The sequence below is a fragment of the Cervus elaphus genome, chromosome 1 (assembly GCF_910594005.1).
Source record: "Cervus elaphus chromosome 1, mCerEla1.1, whole genome shotgun sequence".
NCBI lineage: Eukaryota > Metazoa > Chordata > Mammalia > Artiodactyla > Cervidae > Cervus > Cervus elaphus.
Window position 1 is genome coordinate 44603043 of NC_057815.1, and position 27487 is coordinate 44630529.

At 36.2% G+C, this 27487-nt stretch overlaps 1 protein-coding gene across 6 annotated transcripts in view; it reads left to right on the forward strand.

Annotated features, from left to right (window-relative positions):
* The window catches only part of ARHGEF12 (Rho guanine nucleotide exchange factor 12), a 150372-nt gene that overhangs the window by 60381 nt on the left and 62504 nt on the right, over positions 1-27487 (forward strand). For 3 of the 6 annotated variants that reach the window (XM_043901225.1, XM_043901215.1, XM_043901234.1), the window contains exons 2-3: positions 3524-3547; positions 5180-5265. In XM_043901225.1, the coding sequence (XP_043757160.1) occupies positions 3524-3547; positions 5180-5265 (110 nt within the window). Of the gene's footprint in view, positions 1-3523; positions 3548-5179; positions 5266-6843; positions 6901-27487 lie in introns of all 6 variants that reach the window. The other 3 variants (XM_043901196.1, XM_043901206.1, XM_043901236.1) reach the window with 2 other exon arrangements.

Below are 27487 nucleotides of genomic sequence, written 5' to 3' on the forward strand. Positions count from 1 at the left end.
CAATATATATATTAATTGCAGGTTAGGGTTGTTTAATTACCAAACACATTTCTCTCTACACTATATAACATACTGGGAGAAGTGTGAAAATAAAAAATTGGGGGGGCATCTCTGCATATTGTAACCTAATGATTTAATACTAGAGCTCAGAACTAACAAAGAAAAGGCATCCTGAGTCAAGTGAGTCAATGTGTTGTGACATTTAAGGCCCTTGGTTAGGATTTTTGGCATGCAGGTGTGCTTTGTATGCTTAGACGACAGAGGATGAGACAGTTAGATGGCATTACCAACTCAGTGGACATGAGTTTGAGCAAACTCTGGGAGATGATGAAGGACAGGGAAGCCTGGTGTGCTGGGGTCCATGCGTGCATGCATGCTAAATCACTTCAGTCGTATCCACCTCTTTGCGACTCCGTCAACTGTAGCCCTCCAGATGTCCACGGGATTTTTCAGGCAAGAATACTGGAGCGAATTGCCATGCCCTTCTCCAGGGGATCTTCCCGACCTGGAAATCAAACTCGTGTCTGCCTGTGTCTCCTACATTGCAGGCGGATTCTTTTTCCACTGAGTCACCTGGGAAGCTGCAGTCCCTGAGGTCGCAAAAAGTCGGACACGACTTAGGGACTGAACAACAACCAAGGCACCTTTATCCCAGTGGCTCAAACTCCTGGTAACCCTTTCGTTTATCTATTATGGTTCTTCATATTGGCATTTTGACTTTGTCATATATCTAGCAAAATACATATACACATATATAAATACACACAAACATATTCATTGTTGGCTAAATGTCCAAGTCATCAACAGGATATTTTCAAAATCCAGACACATTTGATTAACTAGCCACATCTAATGTTATGTCAGCATTCAGACACAGCTGTTTCTACTTAAATATCTAACCAGAGGGGATTTTCACAATTTTATGATTGGACTACACAATGGACAGGGACTTGGAAATATGGGATTTTTGTACACCAGAACTGTTTTATCAGCCTAGTGTTGGGTTACTATGTTGCTTAGAATATGGCCATTTCTCAGCCTTTAGTCTACCTTTCTGTAGCGTTTAGTAGTAGTATCTCTTTTTTGTTGGTCCCTAGGACAGCCCTTTCTCTATTGTGATTTATCTTCTTTATCTCCTTCGTCAGCTCTCACATCCTTTCTCAGTTGTTCAGAAACTAGGTTTCTTTTCCCCAGGATTTGATCCTTGGTGTTTTCTCTTTATGTGCTGTTTTAAATTCAGTGACCATCAGTAGTTTGGTGACACAAATCTACAACTCTAGCCCCAAGTTTTTCTTTGGGGTTCTAGCTTTCTGCTTCTAGCTTCTCATTACATCTCCATGTCAATATCCAGGAGGCAGTAGTGATTTTACAAAACTGTGGGATTCTGTTGGTGATGTTCTTAGCTGGAGCTGACGGAAGAAGGCCCTTGACTTTGTTACTTACATGCATATGCAACATCACATGCATATGTACATGTATATTTGTTTGTTTTACCACATATTTTAAAGTGGAATTTGGTGATTAGAGAAAAAGTATTGTGATGTAAAGATTTTTTTTGAGAAATTTCTTTGTACTTGGGGACTGTGATAAGTCAGTTGCAGTAAGGAAGTTATACTGTGAGGTAGCCCTTCTTATTTCATTTTTGTCCTCTTTCCTTTCCTTTCCATTCCCTTGTAAGAGAAAATAGCTCAGGAAACTGGTTTACAATCAGTAGTCTGGGAACTTCCGGTTTCTTTACCAGAATCTCCCTGGATGATGCAGTTTCTGACGCAAGCAGCATTGTTTTGGGATAGGAGTTTTTAATATAATGGTTGTCAGGCCAAGTGGCTAAGGTTGCTAACTGCAGGTATTATCCTTTGCAGAAATTCAGTTGGGAATTCTTTACTGCCAACTTTTATGTTCATCTTTTTTTTTTAAATTAATTTATTTTAATTGGAGGATAATTACTTTACAGTATTGTGGTGGCTTTTGTGATTCTTTAAATTTAAATCCCATTCCATCCCACCTCCTCCAGCAGGTAAGGATGGACTACTTAGGAATTCTTATTTCTGAAGATTTTATAATCTTTTGTAATCAATATATTCTTTAGAGCAGTGTCCTCTCTCTTAGTCCAGACCTCTATTTCTTGTCATGCCTACCTGGATTGTAAGTTAATATTCTGTCACTTATTAGGAAAGTTTTTAGATTCTGTTTTTCTTTGGATCAATTTTAATTTATATGGGAATTAAAGGGAATTATAATTAAAGTTATATTTAGACTAAGTTTTCTTTTTAAGCTAAACTACCTCCATGCCAAATAAAATAGTCAAGTATCATTGTTTTATGTTTATTTCTTCCTTCCCTTACTAATGTGCTTCCCTGGTGGCTCAGTGGTAAAGAATCTGCCTGCAATGCAGGAGACACAAGTTCTATCCCTGGGTGGGGAAGATCCCCTGGAGAAGGAAATGGCAACCCATTCCAGTATTCTTGCCTGGGAAATCCCATGGACAGAGGAGCCTGGTGGGCTACAGCGCATGGAGTCACAAAAAGAGTTGGACACAACTTAGCAACTAAACAACAACCCTTACTAATAGTCTTTTAAAAAAATTACTGATATTCTTAATAAGCCCTGTTCTTATTACCTAGACTAAATAATCTTTACACGAAATATTATTGGTTGAAATAATTATAGAAATGACAGAAATGAGAAGAAGAATGGAAGTTTGAGAACATTCTTTTAGACTTAGGTTAGTGTTTATGTATAGTGTCAAATTCTTATCAGGAAGCCTCTAGAAATATTCTTTTAAAAAGACAACCAGGAGGAAAGGCTGTAGTTCTTTTTGCTTACAGAACTGAAAAAAGTGTTAAAGTACCCTTTGTCTTCTACTTTTGGAACTTGTTTTTAGTAACTGATAATATTTCAGTGGTAGTTTTTTCTAGATTTCTGTTGCTACAGAAATAATTGAATGGGAAATATTTATGTTAAACATAAATAATTGAAGATCTTGATTTGATCATGATCAAAGGTTAGACACAGACCAGTAGAGCAGTAATCAGCACCCAGGTATTTTGGATGGGAAAGGTGAAGAAGGAACTTTCTTGCTAGGAAAAGTAAATATAATATTTATATTATAATATTTATAATGGTGACATTTTTCTAGCTTCCATTTTTTAAGTCTGTAAAATAGAAATAATATCTTCATAGATATTTTTAGAATTAAAAAATAATATATGTGAACAGTTTAGAATAGTGCTTAGCGTCTAACTAAGTCCTCAATAAATGTAGCTATTGCTATTATTATTTGGATTTTTAAAAAGAGAACCCATACTCAGGGACAGCTGATGGTAAATGCACCTGCAATTTAAGATTTAACAAAGTAGTTAAGACATTAAAAAATGTATCCAGTTCCACTTGTTTGTTGAATCTTGCCTTGGAAAAGTTAGTACAAGATTTAAATCCCTTATTCTGGTTTTATAGAATGAATAAACTTAATCTTAAAAGTGAAATAACTACATCTGTTCTTTTTGTTTTTTCTTTGTTTCAGGTTTCCCCTCAAAAAACCTATAAGGTAAGTTGTTCAGTTGCACTTCATATGTTTAGGTTCAGTGTTACTTAGAAGTGTTCCTTTGAAATTATGGTGCATTTTCGTGGTTTTAGAAAATGTGGATTTAAGTAGTTTAAAATTTCAGAATGTTTTACAAGTTTGAAATATAACAGGTGTTGCATATTTTTTCTGGAAGATGGCATTATTTTGATAACATTTCTAATGTTTTTAATATAAGCATTTTAAAAGTTTGTTCAAATCAATACTTAAGGTCACTCCCTATGAAGAGATTTAATTTCGAAATCTTTTGTGACTGTTTTAAGTTGTGAGTAGCTTGGGGAGTGTAAATGGATTGCCAGTTTTGATGGGTTTTATAACTTGGTTGACTGTAACTGTCTTTAGTTAATGAACTTTGGCAAACTGAATCAGTTAGTTACCCTAAGAAAGTAAAGGAAAAAATCCAAAATGTCCAAATATTTCTGTGTCTGTATCTATATCTTCATATTTATTCATTTTCTGGGATTAAATGCCTCTTCCTGAGTACTTGCTCTTCAGCATCTCTTTTCTCTCTGGTCTTAATTGTCATAAATATTATTTAAAATGTAGGTAGTGTGTCATTCCTAATTATTATGATACTTTTATCATTTTTTAGTGATGGCATAGTCCAAGATACCAATGCTCATCTTGACATTTCAGTTAATTAGTAATGTATGTGTTAAACAGTAGTGGTCTTATTTGCTGCCCAGCCATTATCTGATCAAGTGTAATATGGTAGGGCATAGGAAAAACAATAATTCTAGTTTCATCTGGGACTTGCAAAAAATATGTCTGTGGCACCAACTGTAGGCAGGCTTTAAAAGAGCCTTGCCTAAGATTTTTTTTTTTTAAACTGTTCTCATCCATGCTGTATTTACACAGATTTTTGAACCTGACCATAGTAAACACAGGGTTGGGGACTGTGTTTAATTACTTTTCAGTACTGTTTTATTATCTGTTACATTTGAATAATAGTGATCAGCCTGTGAAAACCACTAAGAGATTTTAAGCAGTTATTTCTCAGAATAAAATACACTTTATTACTAAATGCTGTGCCGTGCTTAGTCACACAGTCTTGTCCAACTCTTTGTGACCCCATGAACTGTTGCTTGCCAGACTCCTCTGTCCATGGGATTCTCCAGGCGAGATTACTAGAGTGGGTTGCCATGCCTTCCTCCAGGGGATCTTCCCAACCCAGGGATCGAACCTAGGTCTCACACATTGCAGGCAGATTCTTTACTGATTGAGCCACCAGGCAAACTCAAGAATAGTGGAATGGGTAGCCTGTCCCTTCTCCAGGGAATCTTCCGTACCCAGGAGTCGAACTGGGGTCTCCTGCATTGCAGGCGGATTCTTCACCAGCTGAGCTACCAGGGAAGCCCTTATAAATACTGCTCAGTATTTTAAAGCACTTTTTGTAACCAGCTAAATAGACTGTATTAAACATAGCACAGACTGAATTTTGAAACGCCTTGAAAAATATGAATTAGGTTTATGAGACTATGTAAGGTAAACTCATTTATTGGTTTCTCTTTGTAAGACACACTTGGGGTTTTTAAATTGTTTTTGTTACAGTGATTTTTTTTGTAGTAAATATTTAATTGCTTTTATTTAACTTAGGCATGGAAGTATTTTGAACCGAGAGTCACCAACAGATAAGAAGCAGAAAGTTGAGCGCAGTACATCACATGATTTTGACCCCACAGGTAACACACTTTGTTCTGCCAAAGAATACTGAGACTGGTGAAGTTTTGAATAATACACCTTAAGCTACATAACTGCCTGAAACACCCAGGAATAGCTGTTTGATCTATTTAAGACTCTCCTTCCTCTTCAACTACATGATATGAAACCTTTGCACTCAGAAGGAATACAGGCATTTTTAACTTTCAACACTATGGATTCTACTATGAAATCATCATTGCAGACTGTTATATTTTAAAACAGTAATGATAATAGAGATAGTTATATCATAATCGGAAATTTTGGTCAGACCAAGGACTTAGTAGCAAGGTATGAACAGTAGTATGTTTATAAAACCAAAACTAATCAAGGCTGTAACAACTACATATTCTGTAGTCAATTAAAAATTCAGATGTGATCACAGTAAATTGGAGAATTAGATAAAATAATTCAAAATTAATGATTGTCTCACTTTAGAGTAAGTAGATGAATAGAAATCCCTTTTTCTTCAAAAAGTGTTCTAAACTCAGAGCTGTCTTTCAACTTCAGTAGTATTGATATTTCCTAGAATTTTCATGCTAGTGTACTTCTGACTATTTATATTCTTAATTTTGTATATAGGTTGAACCCCTCTTGTAATATATAGGCTTTGGTTTCCCCTTGTAAACTCACTCAGTATTTAATTTATAAAAATTACTTGATAAATATGCTTTTATCATTTGAAACTTATTCTTTGTGCATATACTGTTTTATTCACTTAGTCGTTCCTATGACAAAAGATGAAGTAAGTAAATACTAAGGTCTCAGATACAAAAATATAATGTATCTATTTTTAGGTATTTTCACTTAGAAATAACATTTTTATAGAGTGTTTTTTTTTTGTATCCAAGATGTTACATAGTTTAGTATAAACCACTAGTGCACTTTGAAAAATACAAATATTACCTAGTAAGGAAAGAATGGGAAGTGAACAGCTACTAAACCTTGGGTGGTAGGTTAAAAATGAAATCCCAGTCATAAATTTAGGAGTCTTTGGTGGTGGGAGTATGTAATATATAACTTCTGGATCTCTATTAAGAAATAATTCTTTGTTTCTGACACCTAATTTTGATGTCATAGGACTCCAAGGCTTTCATTTATTGATTAGTTTTGTCTTGATAACGAGGGTCACAGAATTTCTGTCCTATACTCATCGAAGCCATTAAAGTCTTGACTTACTCTGTGTTGTTCATCTGTGATGTGCCCATCTCCAAAGACAGAATAGCAAAGTGGTACCCAGTGTTTCACAATGAGAACACTACAGCTTTTAGTGCTTTTGTCATCTCTACAGTTGTCAGATGATATATTTTGTAGAATTCTCATGTGTTGTTTTGTTTGAACATATTTTTATTGCACTGTCTTTTCTTCAACAAATCTAAAATGTCATTACCTGTGCTGTTCGTGACTATTCTAAGGGCTGTCACCTGTGATGTTCATACTTTGTGTTTGCACGATTTAACTTGATCATGATTCATTCTTTTTTTTTCCCCCATGAATTTTCCCCCTTACATTTGGTCTCCATATTTTCTATATCTCTCTCCTTTTCTCCCGCTCTTGTGCAGATAGCTCCTCCAAGAAGACAAAGTCTAGTTCAGAGGAGAGTAGATCCGAGATATATGGTAAGCTAATGTAGCCAATTCAGCCTTGCACCTTTGGAGCTTGCTTCATGCTGTTTCATTTTTTTTTTTTTAACTGCAGTCTTCTTGTGTCTGCTCTGCATGGCATGATCTCCTGCAGGGAAAGGGAGCCTGGGGTTTTAATGTGGCTGTGATGTGGAAGCTTAAAATTGCTAGAAACTAACATTATAGAGGAAGAACAGGTACATACTCTCTTTCATCTTATGTTAGGAAGGTGATCTCTTAAGATGTTTGGGTGGAGTTTCTCCAAATAACATGGATGAGCTTTGAATTCTTGGCATTTTCTTCCCACGTCCCGTTTGCAGCGTTTGGATCCTGTAGAGTTTCGTCATTCCCACCCGTCTCTTCCTCTCAGTTTAGTCCCAGTGTAGTTCAGATGTGTTAGCAGCTCTTCAGAATTTTTATTTTATCTTTTATTGTTTCTTTCTTTTTAATTGCCTCATCATCTGGAAGTGCTGTTCTTGTATAATTTATCTGCAACAGCAAAAATAACTTAACATGTTTTATTTTTGTAGATGAAGAATGTCTCTGCCTTTCATAAGTTTCCCCAAAGCTTGTTCTGAATGAGAAAATTTCAAAATGGCACCTCTAAAAAATAATCTCCACAAAGAGCAGGTTTAACCTGAATGGTCAAGTCTTGCAGCAGATGATTGAAACACTAATATTTCCAGGCTGTGTTCTGTCTTCCAAAGATAACATAAACCCTGTTTGTGTAGTTCAGACATATTTTTCCTTTTCCTTTGCATAGTTTTACCTGCCCTCTTTTCTTGTTTTGGCATCTAATTAGTGTTTTGAGAAAAGTGAATAAGAGAAGCACTGCCTGGAACGTAGACTTTTAAAATAATCTCTTAAAGACTAATAAGTTTTTCTTTTTTAAGAAGATTCCAAATTTGGCCTCAAAGAAAAACCAGGTCTTCTTCGGTAGAGCCAAAATCTATCAAGTAGAAGTTTCTCCAGGTGCAGCTGTTTCCTAGCTTGATTAATACATGAAAGGAAAAAATATGTAAAAATGCCCCCTTTCTCTTTTAAGACACTTAAACACATACTATCAGATACTGTTTAGTATTATGAGGTCTGTGTTTGGTTATAAATCAGTTAATGCTTCTGTGTTAGATACATACCTATAGTTCTTTGCTTGGGTTTATGTGACCAGTACTTTTTCTGTGACGTTTAAACCTTTTACAGTAGTTCAACAGGAAATGTGTACCATGCCATATGGCATGTTTTTTTCTTCCTTCCAAAGCATTTGGCTCCTCATAATTTCTTGAGACTCTGTCTTTCTGTTCTATATAAAGAGCTTCCTATGGTTTATTCTCTCCTTAGGAATGTGAACACTCTCTTTATAGCACCATTCTTTTCCAGTAACCTTTGCAATGTTGTAATTTCATCTCCCCCTCATTTTCCTAGATCTGTGGTATGTATGTTGTTTGCTTTGGATGATACTAACAATTTAGGAATCCATGACTATAAATAGTATACTAATATTTTTCTTACCAGCGATAGGAATACTAACACTGGTTCAGACATGCCATTGACTTGGTAGTAATAGAAACATTTTAAGTGGTAATGGGGAAGTAAGGTGTGGCTTCTTTGTGTTTGTTTCTTGAGAACCCTTGAAATACCTTTTTTGGAAGGAACTAAGCCATGAGTTCTCAAAAAGCGTTTTCAAGAGGGATGACTTGATCAGAACAGAGTTAGCATGCTAACTTAAATCTCGTTGACATTACAAATATTTTATCACCAGTGTGAATAGACTTCTTCAGACTGTGTGCAGTTAGCATGGGTGAAAAGGAGTCTCTGGAGAGTTTTGGAAAGTTTAGAAATACTGGAGTATGACTTGAGTAGACATAGCAACTGATGACATTACTTTAGTGTAGGGTCTCTTAAGCAAGGAGATCCAACCAGTCCATCCTAAAGGAAATCAGTCCTGAATATTCATTGGAAGGACTAATGCTGAAACTGAAACTTCAATACTTTGGCCACCTGATAGAAAGAACTGACTCGTTTGAAAAGACCCTGATGCTGGGAAAGATTGAAGGTGGAAGGAGAAAGGGACGACAGAGGATGAGATGGTTGGATGGCATCACTGACACAATGGACATGAGTTTGAATAAACTCGGGGAGTTGGTGATGGACAGGGAGCCCTGACGTGCTGCACTCCATGGGGTCACAAAGAGTCAGACACGACTGAGTGACTGAACTGAACTGAGGATCTCTTAACGAGCCCACTTTTAACTTTTGAGATTATCTTCTCTTGGGGTAAAATTTGTTAGCTGGATACTTCACACAGATACTCGTCATTCACTTACAAATTATTTATTTTAAATTTTCCTAGCCATTTTTAGAGCCATTTTGTGAGATGGATTTACTTTGCTCATTTTAAGAGGAAATCAAATGTTTGTTTTGTATTCACTTCCTTGTTAAGCTTCCTCCCAGTACAGTAGGTCAATATTTGTTCCTTTTCCCCTTATTTTCCTCTCAGAACATTTTGGAGTCTTTTGACCACATACAGATATATTTTCTGATCTGCAATTTTAATGATATTTAATTTTATGTTTTCCTTACTGTAATGGAGAAATTTTGTGTTGTTTGAGGAATGTGAGAGATTTAGCAAGGGAATTTTGTGTTAGACTACAACTACTCCCTAATTTCTGTCTTGGTGTCCTGAAAAGATCCCAGCGGATGGTATTATGTATAAGAAAATAAGCTATGTCTTTTTGAATCTGTGTTAGTCTGCTGGGACTTCTATAGCAAAATACTAGAGACTTGACTTAAACAAGAGTTTTATTTTCTCAGGTTCGGAGACTAAAAATGTGAGATCAGGCTGCCAGCGGCTGCCAGCATTAGTCAGATCCTGGTGAGAGCTCTTCTCCTGGTTTAAAGGTGGTCACCATCTTGCTTCGTGCAATGACACGAAGTGGTGTTTTCCTTGGTGCAAGCATATATAGAAGGGGAAAGAGAGAACAAGCTCTTTGGTATCTCATAAGAATACTAATCCCAGCATGAGAGCCTCACTCTTAATGATCTTACTTAACCCTAGTTCCTCCTCAAAGGACTCTTTCATCTCCACATACTATCATGTTGAGGGTTAGGACTCAGCATATGAATTTTGTGGGCGTGACACAAACATTTACTCCATAACAGAAGCAAATAGTTACTACTTAAAATACCCTGATTTAGATATTTAGAGTGCATTTTTTTAAATTCATATTTTTTTTCCTGAATTCTCATATCTGTAAAATGAGAAGTTCTTGGTTTGATTTTTACTCCCACCAAGTTATCATTCTCTCTGTTTTTTCTTCAACTTTGCAAAGAGCTTTCTACAACATCAATGTCTGTGTCCTCATAAGTCACTCACTTCCTAACTTAACATCTGACTGCTGAACATATACTCTCTGGGAGGTGAATCAAAATAATCTAACTTGAAAATTTATAAACTTTTTCTCCATTCTCACCTTCCCCTTGAGACATTAGGCAGTGATGATACCCTATCTTTGGTGTATATAATACCCTTTTCTTTTCTCTTTATATTGGTTTTGTCTTTTCTGTATTTATTTTTCCTTCTTCTAAATTTAAGCATAACCCAAGTTAGTCACTGATCTTTTTCTGTTTCCAGTCTCATATTTGTAACAGTTCGCTGCATACTCCATTCTATCCTTCAAATCCAAATGACCAATCTGAGATTTATCAGTGTTAACTATGACTGGAAATTGATTTCCCTGTTTCTTTTAGTAGCACAGTCATTTTTAAATTTACTTTTGACTTCTTCCTTTCTCTTGCCCTCTGTTGTCAACTGTTTGCCACGTTTCATTGGTTCTACCATCACATTATTTTTCACCCCTTACTCCATGGTTTCATCTTTGCAGCTTTGTTCAGTTTTTCATTGTCATTAGACTTTTCTAATAGACTCATAAGTTTCTTTCATGTTGATTTCACATTGATTCACTTCCTTTTCATTTTTCTATATTCAATCAGATTGGTATCACTGAAGTAAGGATTTAGTCATTCGCTTTTTAGGAAAGTACAAATAGTTATTAAGATATGCCATGATTTGTTTCCAACTCATCATTCTCCATTAATCTACTACTTTTCACCTAAAGGAACCAGAATGTCCCCTAAATTTTCATTTCTTCATATATGACTTGGTACTTTTTCTTGGCTCATGCCATCCCCATTGTTTTGAATGGTTTATCCCCTATAACTCCTTGTTGGAACCCTCCCCACCCTTCATGGTCTGTGTTCAAATACTACCTCTTCCATATGGCTTTCCTAAGTTTGCTAAGTTTTTAAACAACTGCTTTTGTTGTCTGACATCCTGTTAACATCCTGCTTTATATCAAGTTGTTCATATTTATATTCATCTTTGCATCTTCCATAATGCCTGACACACTGGAGTCACTCATTGAATGAATGGTTGTTGAGATTGGTATGCATTGTTTTAGTAAAGAGGATTAATGGAATAAAAGTGTTGGTTCATTTTAATTGAATTCTTCCTTTCTCTGAAAAATTTTAAGGTAGAAGAAAATGTAACTTTGAAAAGAGACTTAATGTTGGTTATAATCTAAAGGAAAGAAATTGGCATATTTAGAACTTAAGGCCCTTGTTGCTGGCAGCATTGTGCATTTAGAATCAAGAAACTTCTTAATCAAAGGATTATCTAAGGTCTAACTCATAAAACATGTATGTCTGGCAGCAGTTTAAAAATGAGCTGTTTTTATGGGGTTGCACATGGTCTTTCTCCACACCCTTCCCTGAAGCTAATTCTTAAGAGGTGAGACTTAGAGAAGTTTGGTCATGTAAAAAAATCAAAGGTGAACAAAGACTAATGTGCTTTCCCTGAAGTAAATGCAGTTTGAAAGGTTTAGCATGTTACTTTGCATATTTAACACTACATCTTCATTAATTTTCTATTTGGCAATATAGTTGCTGCATTTTTCAAGGAATGTATTGTAGTGAAACCTCAGAGTACTTTTTCACCTTTTTTAGAATACCTGAAAGACTTCTTCCCCTCCCCACGATAACGCAATAAAGACTTAATTTTTTTTTCACTTTCGGTCCTTGGTATTTAACTTTTGAGTAAGAAACAAATTTTTTATGTTGGTTTCAAATGTTGCATGGGAAAGGAGGATTAAGGAAGTGGAGTAAAAGGATGTGAAGTTCACCTACCCCTAAAAACACATGAGAAATACATTTACATGTGGAAAAATTCTCACTGAAAACAAACTGGAAACTGGCAGAAAAACTATACAACCAAGGCTGCAAGAAAAATTCTCACATAATTGGGTAGGATGGGAAGAAACACACTGGGCTGAGACCTCTGCCCCTAGAAAGGACCTAAGGAGAAGAGGGAAATAGTGTGGGTGGACACTCACCCTGGGAAGTCAGCAGCTGGAGCCACAGGCTGGGAATCACAGTTCTGGGGTCCTCTGTAGAGGAGACAAGCCCCCTTGGCTGCTTGGTGAACCAGTGGGACAAAGAGAAAGACTGGAAAAGCCTGGACTCCACTGTGAGGAGTACATGGGTACTGGCTTGCCAATAAGAAACACACGTAAAAAGGAACAGAGCCAGTTCAAGCCTGACTACCAGGGATTCTGCTCCAGCATCCTGGGAGTGGACCCTACCCCTGACAAAGCAGCAGTGCCTACCTCTGAGCAGAGAGGATATCCCACCTTAAGTCCTGTGCAGGCCAGAACCAACATCAGCCACCAGCACCAGCGTGCACACCCCCTATCAAGGTGATCATGGCTAGCACATCCTGAGGAAAAATGTGTCTGGCATCTACATTAAGTTCAGGGTTCACACCAGAGACTATAGGCATAAACAGTCTACACTGGGATGCTGCTGTGTAAAAACATCCCCCAAGACCACAGTGGATAACTTTCACCTAAATTCAGAGACAGAGTTAAGTAAAATGGTAAGGCAAAGGAACTACCCTCAAAAGAGCAAGGAACTACCCTGAAATAATAAACAATGAAACAGAGGTGATCAGTCTACCAGTTAATGAATTAAAAAAATTTGTAATAAAAATGCTAACTGAACTAAGAAAGAGATTGCGCTAAGCACAGATAATTTCTAGAACCAATAAAGATCCAATAAAAAAGAGATAATTCAGATTTCCACTTGGAACTCTGATCTGAAGTGTCTAGTACAAGGCCTCCACATGTGATTCCCTATGAGCAAGTGAAACTAGACAAAGCATGAAGGAAAAAAGAACACAGGCACAAGTCATCCCTAAAAAGAAATCAACACAAACCACTCAACCAGCCTTTCCCTCCAAGGACAAAAACCAAAAGGAAGAAGGAATACAACCCTAAAGCCTGACCTCAAGTGGAGCAAGTTAGAAAAAATGATGAAAAGACAGAAATACAGCACAAATGAAGGAACAAGGTAGAAGCTCAAAGACCAAATAAATGAAGAGGAAATAAGCAGTCTACCTGAAAGAGAATTCAGAATAATGATAGTAAAGATGCTCTGAAGACTTGAAAATAACATGGGGAAAATGGAAGAAACATTTGACACCGTTAATACAATCACCAAGGACATATGTAACGATAACCCTATATGCAAAACAGAAAAAGACACAGATGTACAGAACAGACTTTGGGACTCTGTAGGAGAAGGCGAGGGTGGGATGTTCTGCGAGTATAGCATTGAAACAAGTATACTATCAAGGGTGAAACAGATCTCCAGCCCAGGTTGGACGCATGAGACAAGTGCTCAGGGCTGGTGCACTGGGAAGACCCAGAGGGATGGGATGGGGAGGGAGGTGGGAGGGGGGATCGGGATGGGGAACACACGTAAATCCATGGCTGATTCATGTCAATGTGTGGCAAAAACTGCTACAATATTGTAAAGTAATTAGCCTCCAACTAATAAAAATAAATGAAAAAAAAAAGCAAACAGAAATGAGTAACACAATTACTGAAATGAAAAATACTCTAGAAGGAACCAATAGAGTAACTGAGGCAGAGGAATGGATAAGTGAGCTGCAAGATAGAATGGTGGAAATAACTGCTGAAGAGCCAAATAGATGGAAAAGAATGAAAAGAATTGAGGATAGTCTCAGAGACCTTTGGGACAATATTAAACGCACCAGCACTCAAGTTATAGGGATCCCAGAGGAAGAAGGAAAAAAGAAAGGCACTGAGAAAATTTTTGAAGAATTAGATCAAGTCCAAGAAGCACAGAGAGTCCCTTACAGGAGAAACCCAAAGAGAAACACATTGAGACACATCAAGCTAACAGAGATTAAGCACAAAGAGAATATTAAAAGCAGCAAAGGAAAAGCAACAAGTAACATACAAGGGAAAACCCATATGTTTAACAGCAGATCTTTTAGCAGAAACCCTGCAGGCCAGAAGGGAATGGCAAGATATATTTAAAGTACTGAAAGGGAAAAATCTACAACCAAGGTTACTATACTTGGCAAAGATCTCATTCAAAATGGATGGAGAAATCAAAAGTTTTACAGACAAGTAGAGGTTAAGAGAATTTAGCACCACCAAACTAATCTTGCAACAAATACTGAAGGGACTTATATAGCCAGTAAACACACAAGAAAGTAAAGACCTACAGAAACAAACCCAAAACAATCAAGAAAATTCCAGTAGGAACATAATCACCTTAATCGCTAATCACCTTAAATGTAAATGGATTAATGCACCAACCAAAAGATACAGACTGACTGAATGGATACAAAAATAAGACCCATATATATGCTGCCTACAAGAGACCCATTTCAGACCTAGAGACACATACAGACTGAAAGCAAAAGGATGGAAAAAGATATTCCATGTGAATGGAAACCAAAAGAAATCCGAAGTGGCAATCCTTATTTCAGACAAAATAGACTTTAAAGAATATGGGGAATACGTGTAAATCTATGGCTGATTCATATCAATGTATGACAAAAAAAAAAAGAAACATTAGAAAAAGAAAAAATAAAGAATATTATGAGACAAAGAAGGATACTACATAATGATCATGGGATTAATCCAAGAAAAAGACATAAGAATTGTAAATATTTATGCACCCAACATAGGAGCATGTCGATACATACGGCAAACACTAACAGGCATAAGAGGGGAAATTGACAATAATAGTAGGGGACTTTGACACCCCACTTACACCAATGGACAGATCATCAAGACAGAGAATCAATAAGGAAACACAAACCTTAAATGAAACATTAGACCAAATGGACCTAATTGATACCTTCAGGACTTTCCATCCAAATGCAGAAGAATACACTTTTTTCTCAAGTGCATATGGGACATTCTCCAGGATAGACCACATCTTGGGTCACAGATCAAGTCTCAGTAAATTTAAGAACATTGAAATCATATCAGGTATCTTCTCTGACCATAACACTGTGAGACTAGATATTAACTACAGGAAAAAAAAAAAAAACAGCAAAAAACAGAAACTCATGGAGATTAAATGATACATTATTAAATAACAAAGAGGTTACTGAAGAAATAAGGGAAATCAAAAGATTCCTAGAAACAAATGACAATGAAAACACAGTGACCCAAAACCTATGGGCTCAGCAGAAGCAGTTCTAAGAGGGAAGTTCATAGCAACACAACCACACCTTAGGAAACAAGAAAACATCGAAGAGACAACCTAATTCTATATCTAAAGCAGCTAAAAAAAGAACAACAGAAAAAAGCCCCAAAGTCAGCAGAAGGAAAGAAATCCTAAATATCAGAGCAGAAATAAATGAAAAAGAAATGAAACGTTACCAGAGATCAACAAAACTAAAACCTGGTTCTTTGAGAAGATGAACAAAATTGACAAACCATTAGCCAGACACATCAAGAAAAAAAGGGAGAAAAGTCAGATCAACAGAATTAGAAATGAAAAACAAGTTACAACAGACATCACAGAAACACAAAGGATCATAAGAGAATATTGTGAGCAACTATATGCTAATAAAAGGGACAACCTAGAGGAAATGGACAGATTCTTAGAAAAGTTCAATCTCCCAGGACTGAACCAGGAAGAAATAGAAATTATGAACAACCCAATTGCAAACACTGAAATTGAAACTGTGATCAAAAAACTCCCCAAAAAAACAAAACCCTGGGGCCAGATGGCTTCACAGGGGAATTCTATCAGACATTTAGAGAAGATCTAATGCCTATTTTTCTGAAACCCTTTAAAAAATTGCAGATGAAAGAACACTTCCAAACTCTTTCTGCGAGGCCACAATCACCCTGATACCAAAACCAGGCAAAGTAAAAGATGCTCAGTCGTGTCTGACTCTTTGTGACCCCGTGGACCCCATGGACAGTCCATGGAATTCTCCAGGCCAGAATACTGGAGTGGGTAGTTGTTTCCTTCTCCAGGGGATCTTCCCAACCCAGGGGTCAAACCCAAGTCTCCCACATTACAGGTGGATTCTTTATCAGCTAAGCCACCAGAGAAACCCCCAAACCAGGCAAAGACAACACAAAAAAAGTAAATTACAGGCCAATATCACTGATGAACATAGATGCAAAAATCCTCAACAAAATTCTAGCAAACAGAATTCAACAACACATTAAAAAGCTCATACACCATCATCAAGTCAGATTTATTCCAGGGAGGCAAGTATTCTTCAGTACATGCAAATCAATCAGTGTGATACACCATACACACCTTAACAAATTGAAAGATAAAAACCATATGATTATCTCAATAGATACAGAAAAAGAAAAGCCTTTGACAAAATTCAGCACCCATTTATGATAAAAACGCTTCAAAACATGGACATGGAAGGAAGCTACCTCAACATAGTAAAGACAAAAAAAAAAAAAAAAAGACATAGTAAAGACCATATATGATAAGCCCACAGCAAACATTATTCTCAGTGGTGAGAAACTGAAAGCATTCCTGCTAAGATAGGAACAAGACAATGGTGTCCACTTTCACCACTATTATTCTATATAGTTTTGGAAGTCCTAGCTACTGCAATTAGAGAAAAAAAAAAGAAAAGTAATCCAGATTGGAAATAAAGAAGTAAAACTCTCACTGTTTGCAGATGACATGATACTATACATAGAAAACCCTAAAGAAACTATCAGAAAATTACTAGAGCTAATCAGTGAATTCAGCAAAGTCACAGGATACAAGGTCAATACACAGAAATCACTTGCATCCTACAGACTAACAATGAAAAATCAGAAAGAGAAATTAAGGAATCAATCCCATTCACCATTGCAACACAAAGAATAAAATACCTAGGAATAAACCTACCTAAGAAGACAAAAGACCTGTATATGGAAAATTAAAAGACACTGATGAAAGAAATCAAAGATGATGTTAACAGATAGAGAGATAATCCATGTAGGTAGGAAGAATCAATATTGTGAAAATGATTGTACTACCTAATGGAATCTACAGATTGAGTGCAATCCCTATCAAACTACCAGTGGCATTTTTCACAGAATTTGAACAAAAAATTTCACAATTTGTATGGAAACATAAAAGACCCCAAATAGCCAAAGCAGTCTTGAGAAAGAAGAATGGAGCTGGAGGAATCAACCTTCCTGACTTCAGACTATACTACAAAGCTACAGTCATCAAGACAGTATAGTACTGGCACAAAAACAGAAACATAGACCAGTGGAACAAGATAGAGAGGTAAAACCATGCACCTATGGGTACCTTATTTTTGACAAAGGAGGCAAGAATATACAGTGGGGCAAAGATAGCCTCTTCAATAGGTGGTGCTGGGAAAACCGGACAGTTCAGTTCAGTTCAGTCGCTCAGTCATGTCTAACTCTTCGGGACCCCATGAACTGCAGCACCCCAGGCCTCCCTGTCCATCCCCAACTCCCAGAGTACCCAAACTCATGTCCTTTTGCCCTCAATCTTTCCCAGCATCAGGGTCTTTTCAAATGAGTCAGCTCTTCACATCAGGTGGCCAAAGTTTTGGAGTTTCAGCTTCAACATCAGTCCTTCCAGTGAACACCCAGAACTGATTTCCTTTAGGATGGACTGGATGGATCTCCTTGCAGTCCAAGGGACTCTCAAGAGTCTTCTCTAACACCACAGTTCAAAAGCATCAATTCTTCGGCACTCACCTTTCTTTATAGTCCAACTCTCACATCCATACATGACTACTGGAAAAACCATAGCCTTGACTAGACAGACTTTTGTTGACAAAGTAATGTCTCTGCTTTTTAATATGTTATCTAGGTTGGTCATAACTTTCCTTCCAAGTAGTAAGCGTCTTTTAATTTCATGGCTACAGTCATCACCATCTGCAGTTATTTTGGAGCCCCAGAAGATAAAGTCAGCCACTATTTCCACTGGTTCCCCATCTATTTGCCATGAAGTGATGGGACTGGATGCCATGATCTTAGTTTCCTGAATCTTGAGCTTTAAGCCAACTTTTTCACTCACCTCTTTCACTTTCACCAAGAGGCTCTTTAATTCTTCTGCACTTTATACCATAAGAGTGGTGTCATCTGCATATCTGCGGTTATTGATATTTTTCCTGGCAGTCTTGATTCCAGCTTGTGCTTCCTCCAGCCCAGTGTTTCTCATGATGTACTCAGCATATAAGTTAGATAAGTAGGGTGACAATATACAGCCTTGACATACTCCTTTTCTGATTTGGAACCAGTCTGTTCCATGTCCAGTTCTAACTGTTGCTTCCTGACCTGCATACAGGTTTTTCAAGAGGCAGGTCAGGTGGTCTGGTATTCCCATCTCCTTCATTACCCTGATAAAAAAACCAAAGACATTATATAAAAAATTACATGCCAACATCTTTGATGAATATAGATGCAAAATAAATGAATGTAAATACAAAATATTTAAACAAATTAAAGCTTAAACAATACACAAACAGGATCATATATTATGATCAAGGTGTATTTATTCTAGGGTCACAGGAATGGTTCAGTGTACACAAATCCATGTGATACACCACATTAACAAAAGGAGAGACAAAAATCACATGATCGTCTCAATAGATGCAGCAAAAACATTTGCCAAAAGCAACATCCATTCATGATAAAAAAAACTCCTTTCAAAGTGAATATAGTGGGAATATGTCTCAACATAGTAAAGGCCACTTAAGAGAAACACACAATAAAACTCAATGGTGAGAAATTGAAAGCCTTCCTGCTAAATTCAAAAACAAGGCAAGGATGCTCACTCTCACTGTTTCTGTTTAACATGCTATTGGAAGTCCCAGCCACAGCAGTCTGACAAAAAATTTTTTTAAAAAGAAAAGATACATAAATTAGTAGGGAAGAGGTGAGACTGTCACTCTTTGCATATGGCATGATACTTTATATAGAGAGAACCCTAAATTCTCCACTTAAATGCTGCTAAAACCAATCAATGAATTGAGGAAGATTACAGGATATAAGATTAATATACTGAAATCTGTTGCATTTCTACTATACATTAATAATGAAGTATCAGAAAGAGAAAGTAAAAAATACAGTTCCATTTAAGATCACATCAAAACAATAAAATAACTAGGAATAAACCTAAGCAAAGAAGTGAAAGACCTGTATTCTAAAAAACTGTAAAACAGTGATGAAGAAAATTCAAATTGATTGAAAGAAGTAGAAAGATATTCCAGGCTCTTAGATTGGAAGAATTAATATTATTAAAATAGTCATACTACTCAAAGCAATCAACAGAGTTAAGTGCAATCAGAATACACAAGACATTTTCTGCAGAACTAGAACAAGTAATCCTAAAATTTATATGGAATTACCAGTGACTTCAAATGCCAAACCAATTCTGAGACAAAAGAACAAACTGGAGGCATAAGCCTCCCAGACTTCAAACTACAAGGCTGTAGTAATCAAGACAGCATAGTATTGGCACAAAAACAAATGCATAGATCAATGGCACAGAATAGAGAGCCCAGAAATAAATCTACACATCTACAGTCAATTAATCTGTAACAAAGTGGGCAAGATAAACAATGGAGAAAAGATAATCTCTTCAAGTGATGCTGGGAAAGCTGTATGACCATATGTAAAACAATGAAACTATAACATTCCTTCATACCATATACAAAAATAAACTTAAAATGGTTTAAAGACCTAAATGTAAGACCCAAAACCATAAAATCCCTAGAAGAGAGCATTGAATACTCTTTGACATAAATTGTAGCAAAATTTTCTTGGATAAGTCTCCTAAGGCAAAAGAAATAAGAGCAGAAATAAACAAATGAGACCTAAATAAACTCAAAAGCTTTTGCACAGCTAAGGAAGACATCAACAAAACAAAAAGACAACCTGTGGAATGGGAAAAAATATTTGCAAATGATGTGACAACAAGGGGTTAATATCCAAAATATACAAAGCACTCATTACAATTTAATATCAAGGAAAAAACAATCCAGTCAAAAAATGTGCAGAAGACTTGAATAGTCATTTTTCAAAGAAAATATGTAGATGGCTAACAGGCATGTGAAACAGTGCTCATCACTGCTAATTATTAAGAAATGCTAATCAAAACCACAATGAGGTATTACCTCATACCTGTCAGAATGACGACCATTAAAAAGTCTATAAATAGCAGATGTTAGAGAAGATGTGGAGAAAAGGGAACCCTTGTACACCATTGGAGGAAATGTAAATTGGTACAGGCACTGTGGAAGACAGTTTGAGTTCCTTAAAAAACTAAAAATAGAACTGCCATATGATTCAACAGTTCCACTGCTGGGTATATAGCTGGAAAAACAAAAATGCTAATTGGAAAAGACAATGCACCACAGTGTTCATAGCAGCACTGTTTATAGTAGCCCAGATGTGGAACCAACTCAAGTGCTTGCCAACAAATGATTGGATTAAAAAGATGTACCAATACAGGAACTACATTCAGTATCTTGTAATAACCTATAATGGAAAATAATATGAAAAAATAAATATGTATGTAACTGAATCACTTAGTTGTACACCTGAAGCTAACACAATTTTGTGAACCAACGTTTATAAATAATGCTTGTGCTCAGTTGCTAAGCCATGTCCGACTCTTTGGGACCCCCATGGACTATATATAGCCCACCAGGCCCTGTCAGTGGGGTTTCTCAGGCAAGAATACTGGAGTCAGTTGCCATTCCCTTCTCCAGGGAATCTTCCCAACCCAGGGAACCTCCATTGTCAGGCAGGTTCTTTACCACTGAGCCATCAACTATATTTCAATTTTTAAAAAAGAATATCTTAAGTATGTATACAAAGAGGGACATCATAACACACATCAAGGAATATTACTCAGCCATAAAAAATGAAATAATGCCATTTGTAGCCACATGGATAGACCTAGAGAGCATTATGCCTAGTGAAATAAGACAAAGACCATGTGATATAACTTATATGTGGAATCTAAAAACAATACAGATGAATGTATATGTGAAACAGAGTCACAGATACAGAAAACAAGCTTTTGGTTACCAAAGGAAAGAGGGAAGGGAGGAAGTACAGATTTGAGGTATGGAATTAATACATACAAAGTACTATATATAAAATAGATAAACAAGGATATACTCTATAGCATAGGGAAGTATACTGATTATCTTATAATAACCTGTAATGGAATATAATCTGCAAAAACACTGTTTAACTATGCTGTATGCCTGAAATTAACAGAATTTGTAACTTAATGGTACTTCAGTAAAAAAGGATTAAAAAAAAGCCACAATATTTTAACAGGAAAACATGTCTTTTGTTTATAAAGGGGAAAAAATTAGGAAAGGATAATATTTACATAAATTTGATAGACTGTCTACTTTTACTTCACTGATAATATGAAGCATGACATTTATTATCAGCTTCCAGGTGAAATACCATATTCCTTAAAAGACCAGAAAAAAGGAAACACTTATTTGTAACTAGAGTTATTTTAGGGTAGATAGAGAATCAGGTTAGTTAGAATTTAGACAGGGCAGAAGGTTGGTGTCTGTATAGAAGTATTTCCTCACTTCACATAGTTTTCAGGGATATGATTTTACTTTTTCTTGAAAAATGACTTGAGTATGATATATTTATAAAATAAGTTCAAATTAGCAAATATTCATTGAGCACTGATTATACGCAAGGTACTATGATAAGGGATAGATTAAAAGGTAATAGGAGACTATACCTGCTTTCTAGAAGTTCACAGTCTGGTACAGAAGAAATCCTTTTTTGTAAGTATGATAATAGAGATGTGCACTTGATTACCAGCACTCCATATGCAGTTATAAATAGTTATGCGAAAAAAAATCTTCATATGGCACTAAAGACAGAGTAAAGAAATATTCCTGTGACTAAATCTCAAATTTTTTTTTCTTTTTTTAAATTTATTTTTCCATTTATTTTTATTAGTTGGAGGCTAATTACTTTACAATATTGTAATGGTTTTTGCCATACATCATTACCTTACTTGTTGAACACTCTCTCTGCCTGTCTTCATACAAAGTACTTGGTTACGGTTCATATTAAAGTCATTTTGTGACCTTATAAAAACTTGTATTCAGAGATAAACACATTTGTATGGTGATTATAATTAATAATGTTTATACCAGAGAATAAGGGAATTAGACAAATAAACCAGCAAACAAACCATGGGCAATATATGTTTGTAACAACCAGAAAAAGTTAACATGGTCAAAGGTTTTTTTTTTTTTAGTTAAGAAAATTTGGAAATAGACATTCTGTAATTAGGAGTCCATTTTTTAAATCTCGCCCTTCTTTAATAACATATTGGGCCTGTTATTTTATTATATTGTTAGACATTGCCATTGCTGCCCTATTTGTTTCTTCATTATCCTTCCCCACCAAGATTTTAAGTTCTTTGAGAGCAAAGACTCCTAATAGTTTTGTATTGCTCATAACACCTACTGATTACAGTGCTAAATAACTAGTAGATGCTTAATACAAATTTGCCCGAAAAAGTAAATGCTTTTTGTCAAAAAGGACATTTCAAAAATACGACAAGTTAGTACTGGTGATGTCAGTACTGTGGCTTCCTATTTTGTAAGAGTGGTGAATTTGTGAATTCAAATACTGTTTAGTACTTAGTGGAATTTATCCTCTGTGGTGGGTTAAATCACCTAGTCTACAATAAGTAGAACATTTCAATCATTTGAATTCCATAGATCCTGAATTGGCTATGTACGTGTGTTTTCTTTTTGGCTTTGGTGGCCTAGTAATTCTTAGATGTTCAAGTATGTCAGAATTTCAGACTGGTAGATGAACTTAATAATAAGTGGACAGTATAATGGTGTTAAGGAGAAGAAAGAGATGAATATGATGTGCACATTGCTTTTTCTTCTTTGCCCTTTATCTATTCCTTTTAATGTAGAATCAAAGGGGAAATCAAAGTTATCACACTGAACAATTTTGAATTGGAGAATACAGGTTTTCAGTATTCTGAAGTAACCCTAATATATTTTTTTCAATACTTAGCAGTCTATTAGGACCCTAAGTATATTTGCTAAAATTAACTGTGTATTGGTATTTTTTTTTTATCTCTGATCACCTCCCTTCCTAAGTTTCCATCCATCTCTAGACTCCTGTTGAAGAAGGAAATGGCAACCCACTCCAGTATTCTTGCCTAGAGAATCCTGTGGACAGAGGAGCCTGGTGGGCTGCTGTCCATAGGGTCGCACAGAGTCGGACACGACTGAAACGACTTAGCAGCAGCAGCAGCTAGACTCCTGTGTGCTTCTGATATTCATTAATTCATTAGCAATTTTAAACATTTCCTTTTATTCCAGAACATACACCAGGTCCTGAGATAAGTTTGTAAACAAGGTAGCGCCCCTGAATTCTTAAAAGTATGTAATCTAATAAGAGGATAAATGCAAATCACTTGTGACTGGTAAAGATGCTCCAAGAGTAAACAGAGGGTGCAGTGGTAGGTAGAATGGGGCACCTAACCCAGTCTTGATATTTAGGAAAAATTTTATGAGAGAAGATGATTTGTTTCTTGAGGCCTTCTTACTGTCTCTCATCTTCTAAAGTTATTACAAGAAGCTCTGTAAAATCTCCATATTCCCTAACCAATCTCAAAGTAATTCGCTGGTCTATTAAAACAAAATTCAGACAAAGACATAAATGAGGATTGACTCTCCTAAGTATTATTTACATTAATAATATGAGTTCGTTCATACAAAAGTATTTTTAAATGATTTTTAATTGATGGCATAGATAAATAATATATTTCTGAGCAGGAAAATCCAAGGGCAGCTCACCCCTAATCATAATAAAGTAATAACTCACATTTATGACCCCTTAGTATTTTAAGCTAGAGACTTTAGGTTCATTATATTCAAGTGAAATACACAAATATAGCAAACTCTTAACCTCCATTACTCCTCTCATTGTGTACAAGCACTCGATTTTCTACAGGAATCTGAAAGGGAGTCTGCTTAAGAAGATCAGTGGCTTAGCAAGCAAACATCAATATTAGAATCCTCTAACTCAACTGATTTTCAGCCCTTTGGAAGTGAGATGAGATAACTGGAGGGGATAGTTATAGCATGAAAAAATACATATTCAGTGTTGCAACTGTCTTGACTTCAGATATTCAAAAATTCAAAATATCTAATTTATTTTGATATTTCAAATGACTGTAAAGAAGCTCATCAGATACTTTATGTTTCTAAAGCTGGGTTTGCATTTTTAAAATTTCCTGTAAAACAGCATTCTCTGATACTTATATTTATTGTATTGTGTACTAGAAATTATAAGAAAGAATGTCTTTTTCCCTGATTTTATGTATTCATACTCAATTCTATTTAGAATTTTTCCTAATTACTTGAAGGAAGCAACATTAAACAAAAGAAAAATGGTTAAATTCTGATGGGTTATCTTTCCTCTGCCCACATTACAGTTTCCTATTTTGGAAGAGTGGTGAATTTATGAATTCAAATATTGTTTAGTACTTGGTAGACTCAAGAATTGAGGTCTCATTTTTTTTAAAGTTGAAAGTTAACTTCTTTGAGATCCAATTTACATAAAGTACAATGAATTCATATTAAGTATACAATTCAGTAAGTCTTGACAGATAAATATTCATACAACCATTACCTTAATTAAGATATACAACATTTCCATCAACCCAAAAAGTTGTTTCATATATCTCATTGCAGTCATTCTTACCTCTCCATCCCATTTTGTCCCTAGGCAACCACTAATCTGCTTTTTGTTACTATAGTTGACTTCTTTGCTTGTTCTACATTGGAATCATGTAATATTTATAGTCTTTTGTATCTTCCTTTTTTGCTTAACGTGATGTTTTTGCTTAACGTGATCCATATTTGTTGCATGTGTGAGTAGTTCCTTCCTTTTTTTCCTTACTAAGTAGTATTTTATTGTAATGGATATAAGACTATTTTTTTTTTTTTTAATCTATTTTTCTGTTAATGGACAGTTGACAGAATGTGGTCCGCTGGAGAAGGGAATGGCAAACCACTTCAGTATTCTTGCCTTGAGAACCCCATGAACAGTATGAAAAGGCAAAAAGATAGGACACTGAAAGATGAACTCCCCAGGTCGGTAGGTGCCCAATATGCTACTGGAGATCAGTGGAGAAATAACTCCAGAAAGAATGAAGGGATGGAGCCAAAGCAAAAACAACACCCAGTTGTGGATGTGACTAGTGATAGAAGCAAGGTCTGATGCTATAAAGAGCAGTATCACATAGGAACCTGGAATGTTAGGTCCATGAATCAAGGCAAATTGGAAGTGGTAAAACAGGAGATGGCAAGAGTGAATGTCGACATTCTAGGAATCAGCAAACTAAGATGGACTGGAATGGGTGAATTTAACTCAGATGACCATTAATATCTACTACTGTGGGCAGGAATCCCTTAGAAGAAATGGAGTAGCCATCATAGTCAACAAAAGAGTCTGAAATGCAGTACTTGGATGCAGTCTCAAAAATGACAGAATGATCTCTGTTCGTTTCCAAGGGAAACCATTCAATATCACAGTAATCCAAGTCTATGCCCCGACCAGTAACACTGAAGAAGCTGAAGTTGAACGGACCTATGAAGACTTAACAAGACATTCTAGAACTAACACCCAAAAAAGATGTCCTTTTCATTATAGTGGACTGGAATGCAAAAGTAGGAAGTCAAGAAACACCTGGAGTAACAGGAAAATTTGGCCTTGGAGTACAGAATGAAGCAGGACAAAGGTTAATACATTTCTGCCAAGAGAACACAGTGGTCATAGCAAACACCCTCTTCCAACAACACAAGAGAAGACTCTACACATGGACATCACCAGATGGTCAACACCAAAATCAGATTGACTATATTCTTTTCAGCCAAAGATGGAGAAGCTCTATACAGTCAGCAAAAACAAGACCGGGAGCTGACTGTGGCTCAGATCATGAACTGCTTATTGCCAAATTGAGACTTAAATGGAAGAAAGTGGGGAAAACCACTAGACCATTCAGGTATGACCTAAATCAAATCCCTTATGACTATAGAGTGGAAGTGAGAAGTAGATTTAAGGGACTAAATCTGATAGACAGAGTGCCTGATGAACTATGGACAGAGGTTTGTGACATTGTATAGGAGACAGGAATCAAGACCATCCCCAAGAAAAAGAAATGCATAAAAGCAAAATGGCTGTCTGAGGAGGCCTTACAAATAGCTGTGAAAAGCAAAGGTGAAAAGGAAAGATATTCCCATTTGAATGCAGAGTTCCAAAGAATAGCAAGGAGAGATAAGTAAGCCTTCCTCAGTGATCAATGCAAAGAAATAGAGGAGAACAGTAGAATGGGAAAGACTAGAGTTCTCTTTAAGAAAATTAGAGATACCAAGGGAGATATCTTCATGCAAAGATGGGCTCAATAAAGGACAGAAATAGTATGGACCTAACAGAAGTAGAAGATATTAAGAAGAGATGGCAAGAATACACAGAAGAACTATACCAAAAAGATCCTCACAACCCAGATAATCATGACGGTGTGATCACTCAAACTCACCTAGAGCCAGACATCCTGGAATGTGAAGTCAAGTGGGCCTTAGGAAGCATCACTACGAACAAAGCTAGTGGAGGTAATGGAATTCCAGTTGAGCTATTGGCAAATCCTAAAAGATGATGCTGTGAAAGTGCTGCACTCGATATGTCAGCAAATTTGGAAAACTCAGCAGTGGCTACAGGATTGGAAAATGTCAGTTTTCATTCCAATCCCAAAGAAAGGCAATGCCAAAGAATGCCCAAACTACCACACAATTGTATTCATCCCACACGCTAGTAAAGTAATGCTCAAAATTCTCCAAGCCAGGCTTCAGCAATATGTGAACCGTGAACTTCCAGATGTTCGAGCTGGTTTTAGAAAAGTCAGAGGAACCAGAGATCAAATTGCCAACATCCACTGGATCATCGAAAAAACGAGAGTTCCAGAGAAACATCTATTTCTGCTTTATTGACTATGCCAAAGCCTTTGACTGTGTGGATCACAACAAACTGTGGAAAAGTTTGAAAGAGATGGGAATACCAGACCACCTGACCTGCCTCTTGAGAAACCTATATGCAGGTCAGGAGGCAACACTTAGAACTGGACATTGAACAACAGACTGTTCCAAATAGGAAAAGGAGTACATCAAGGC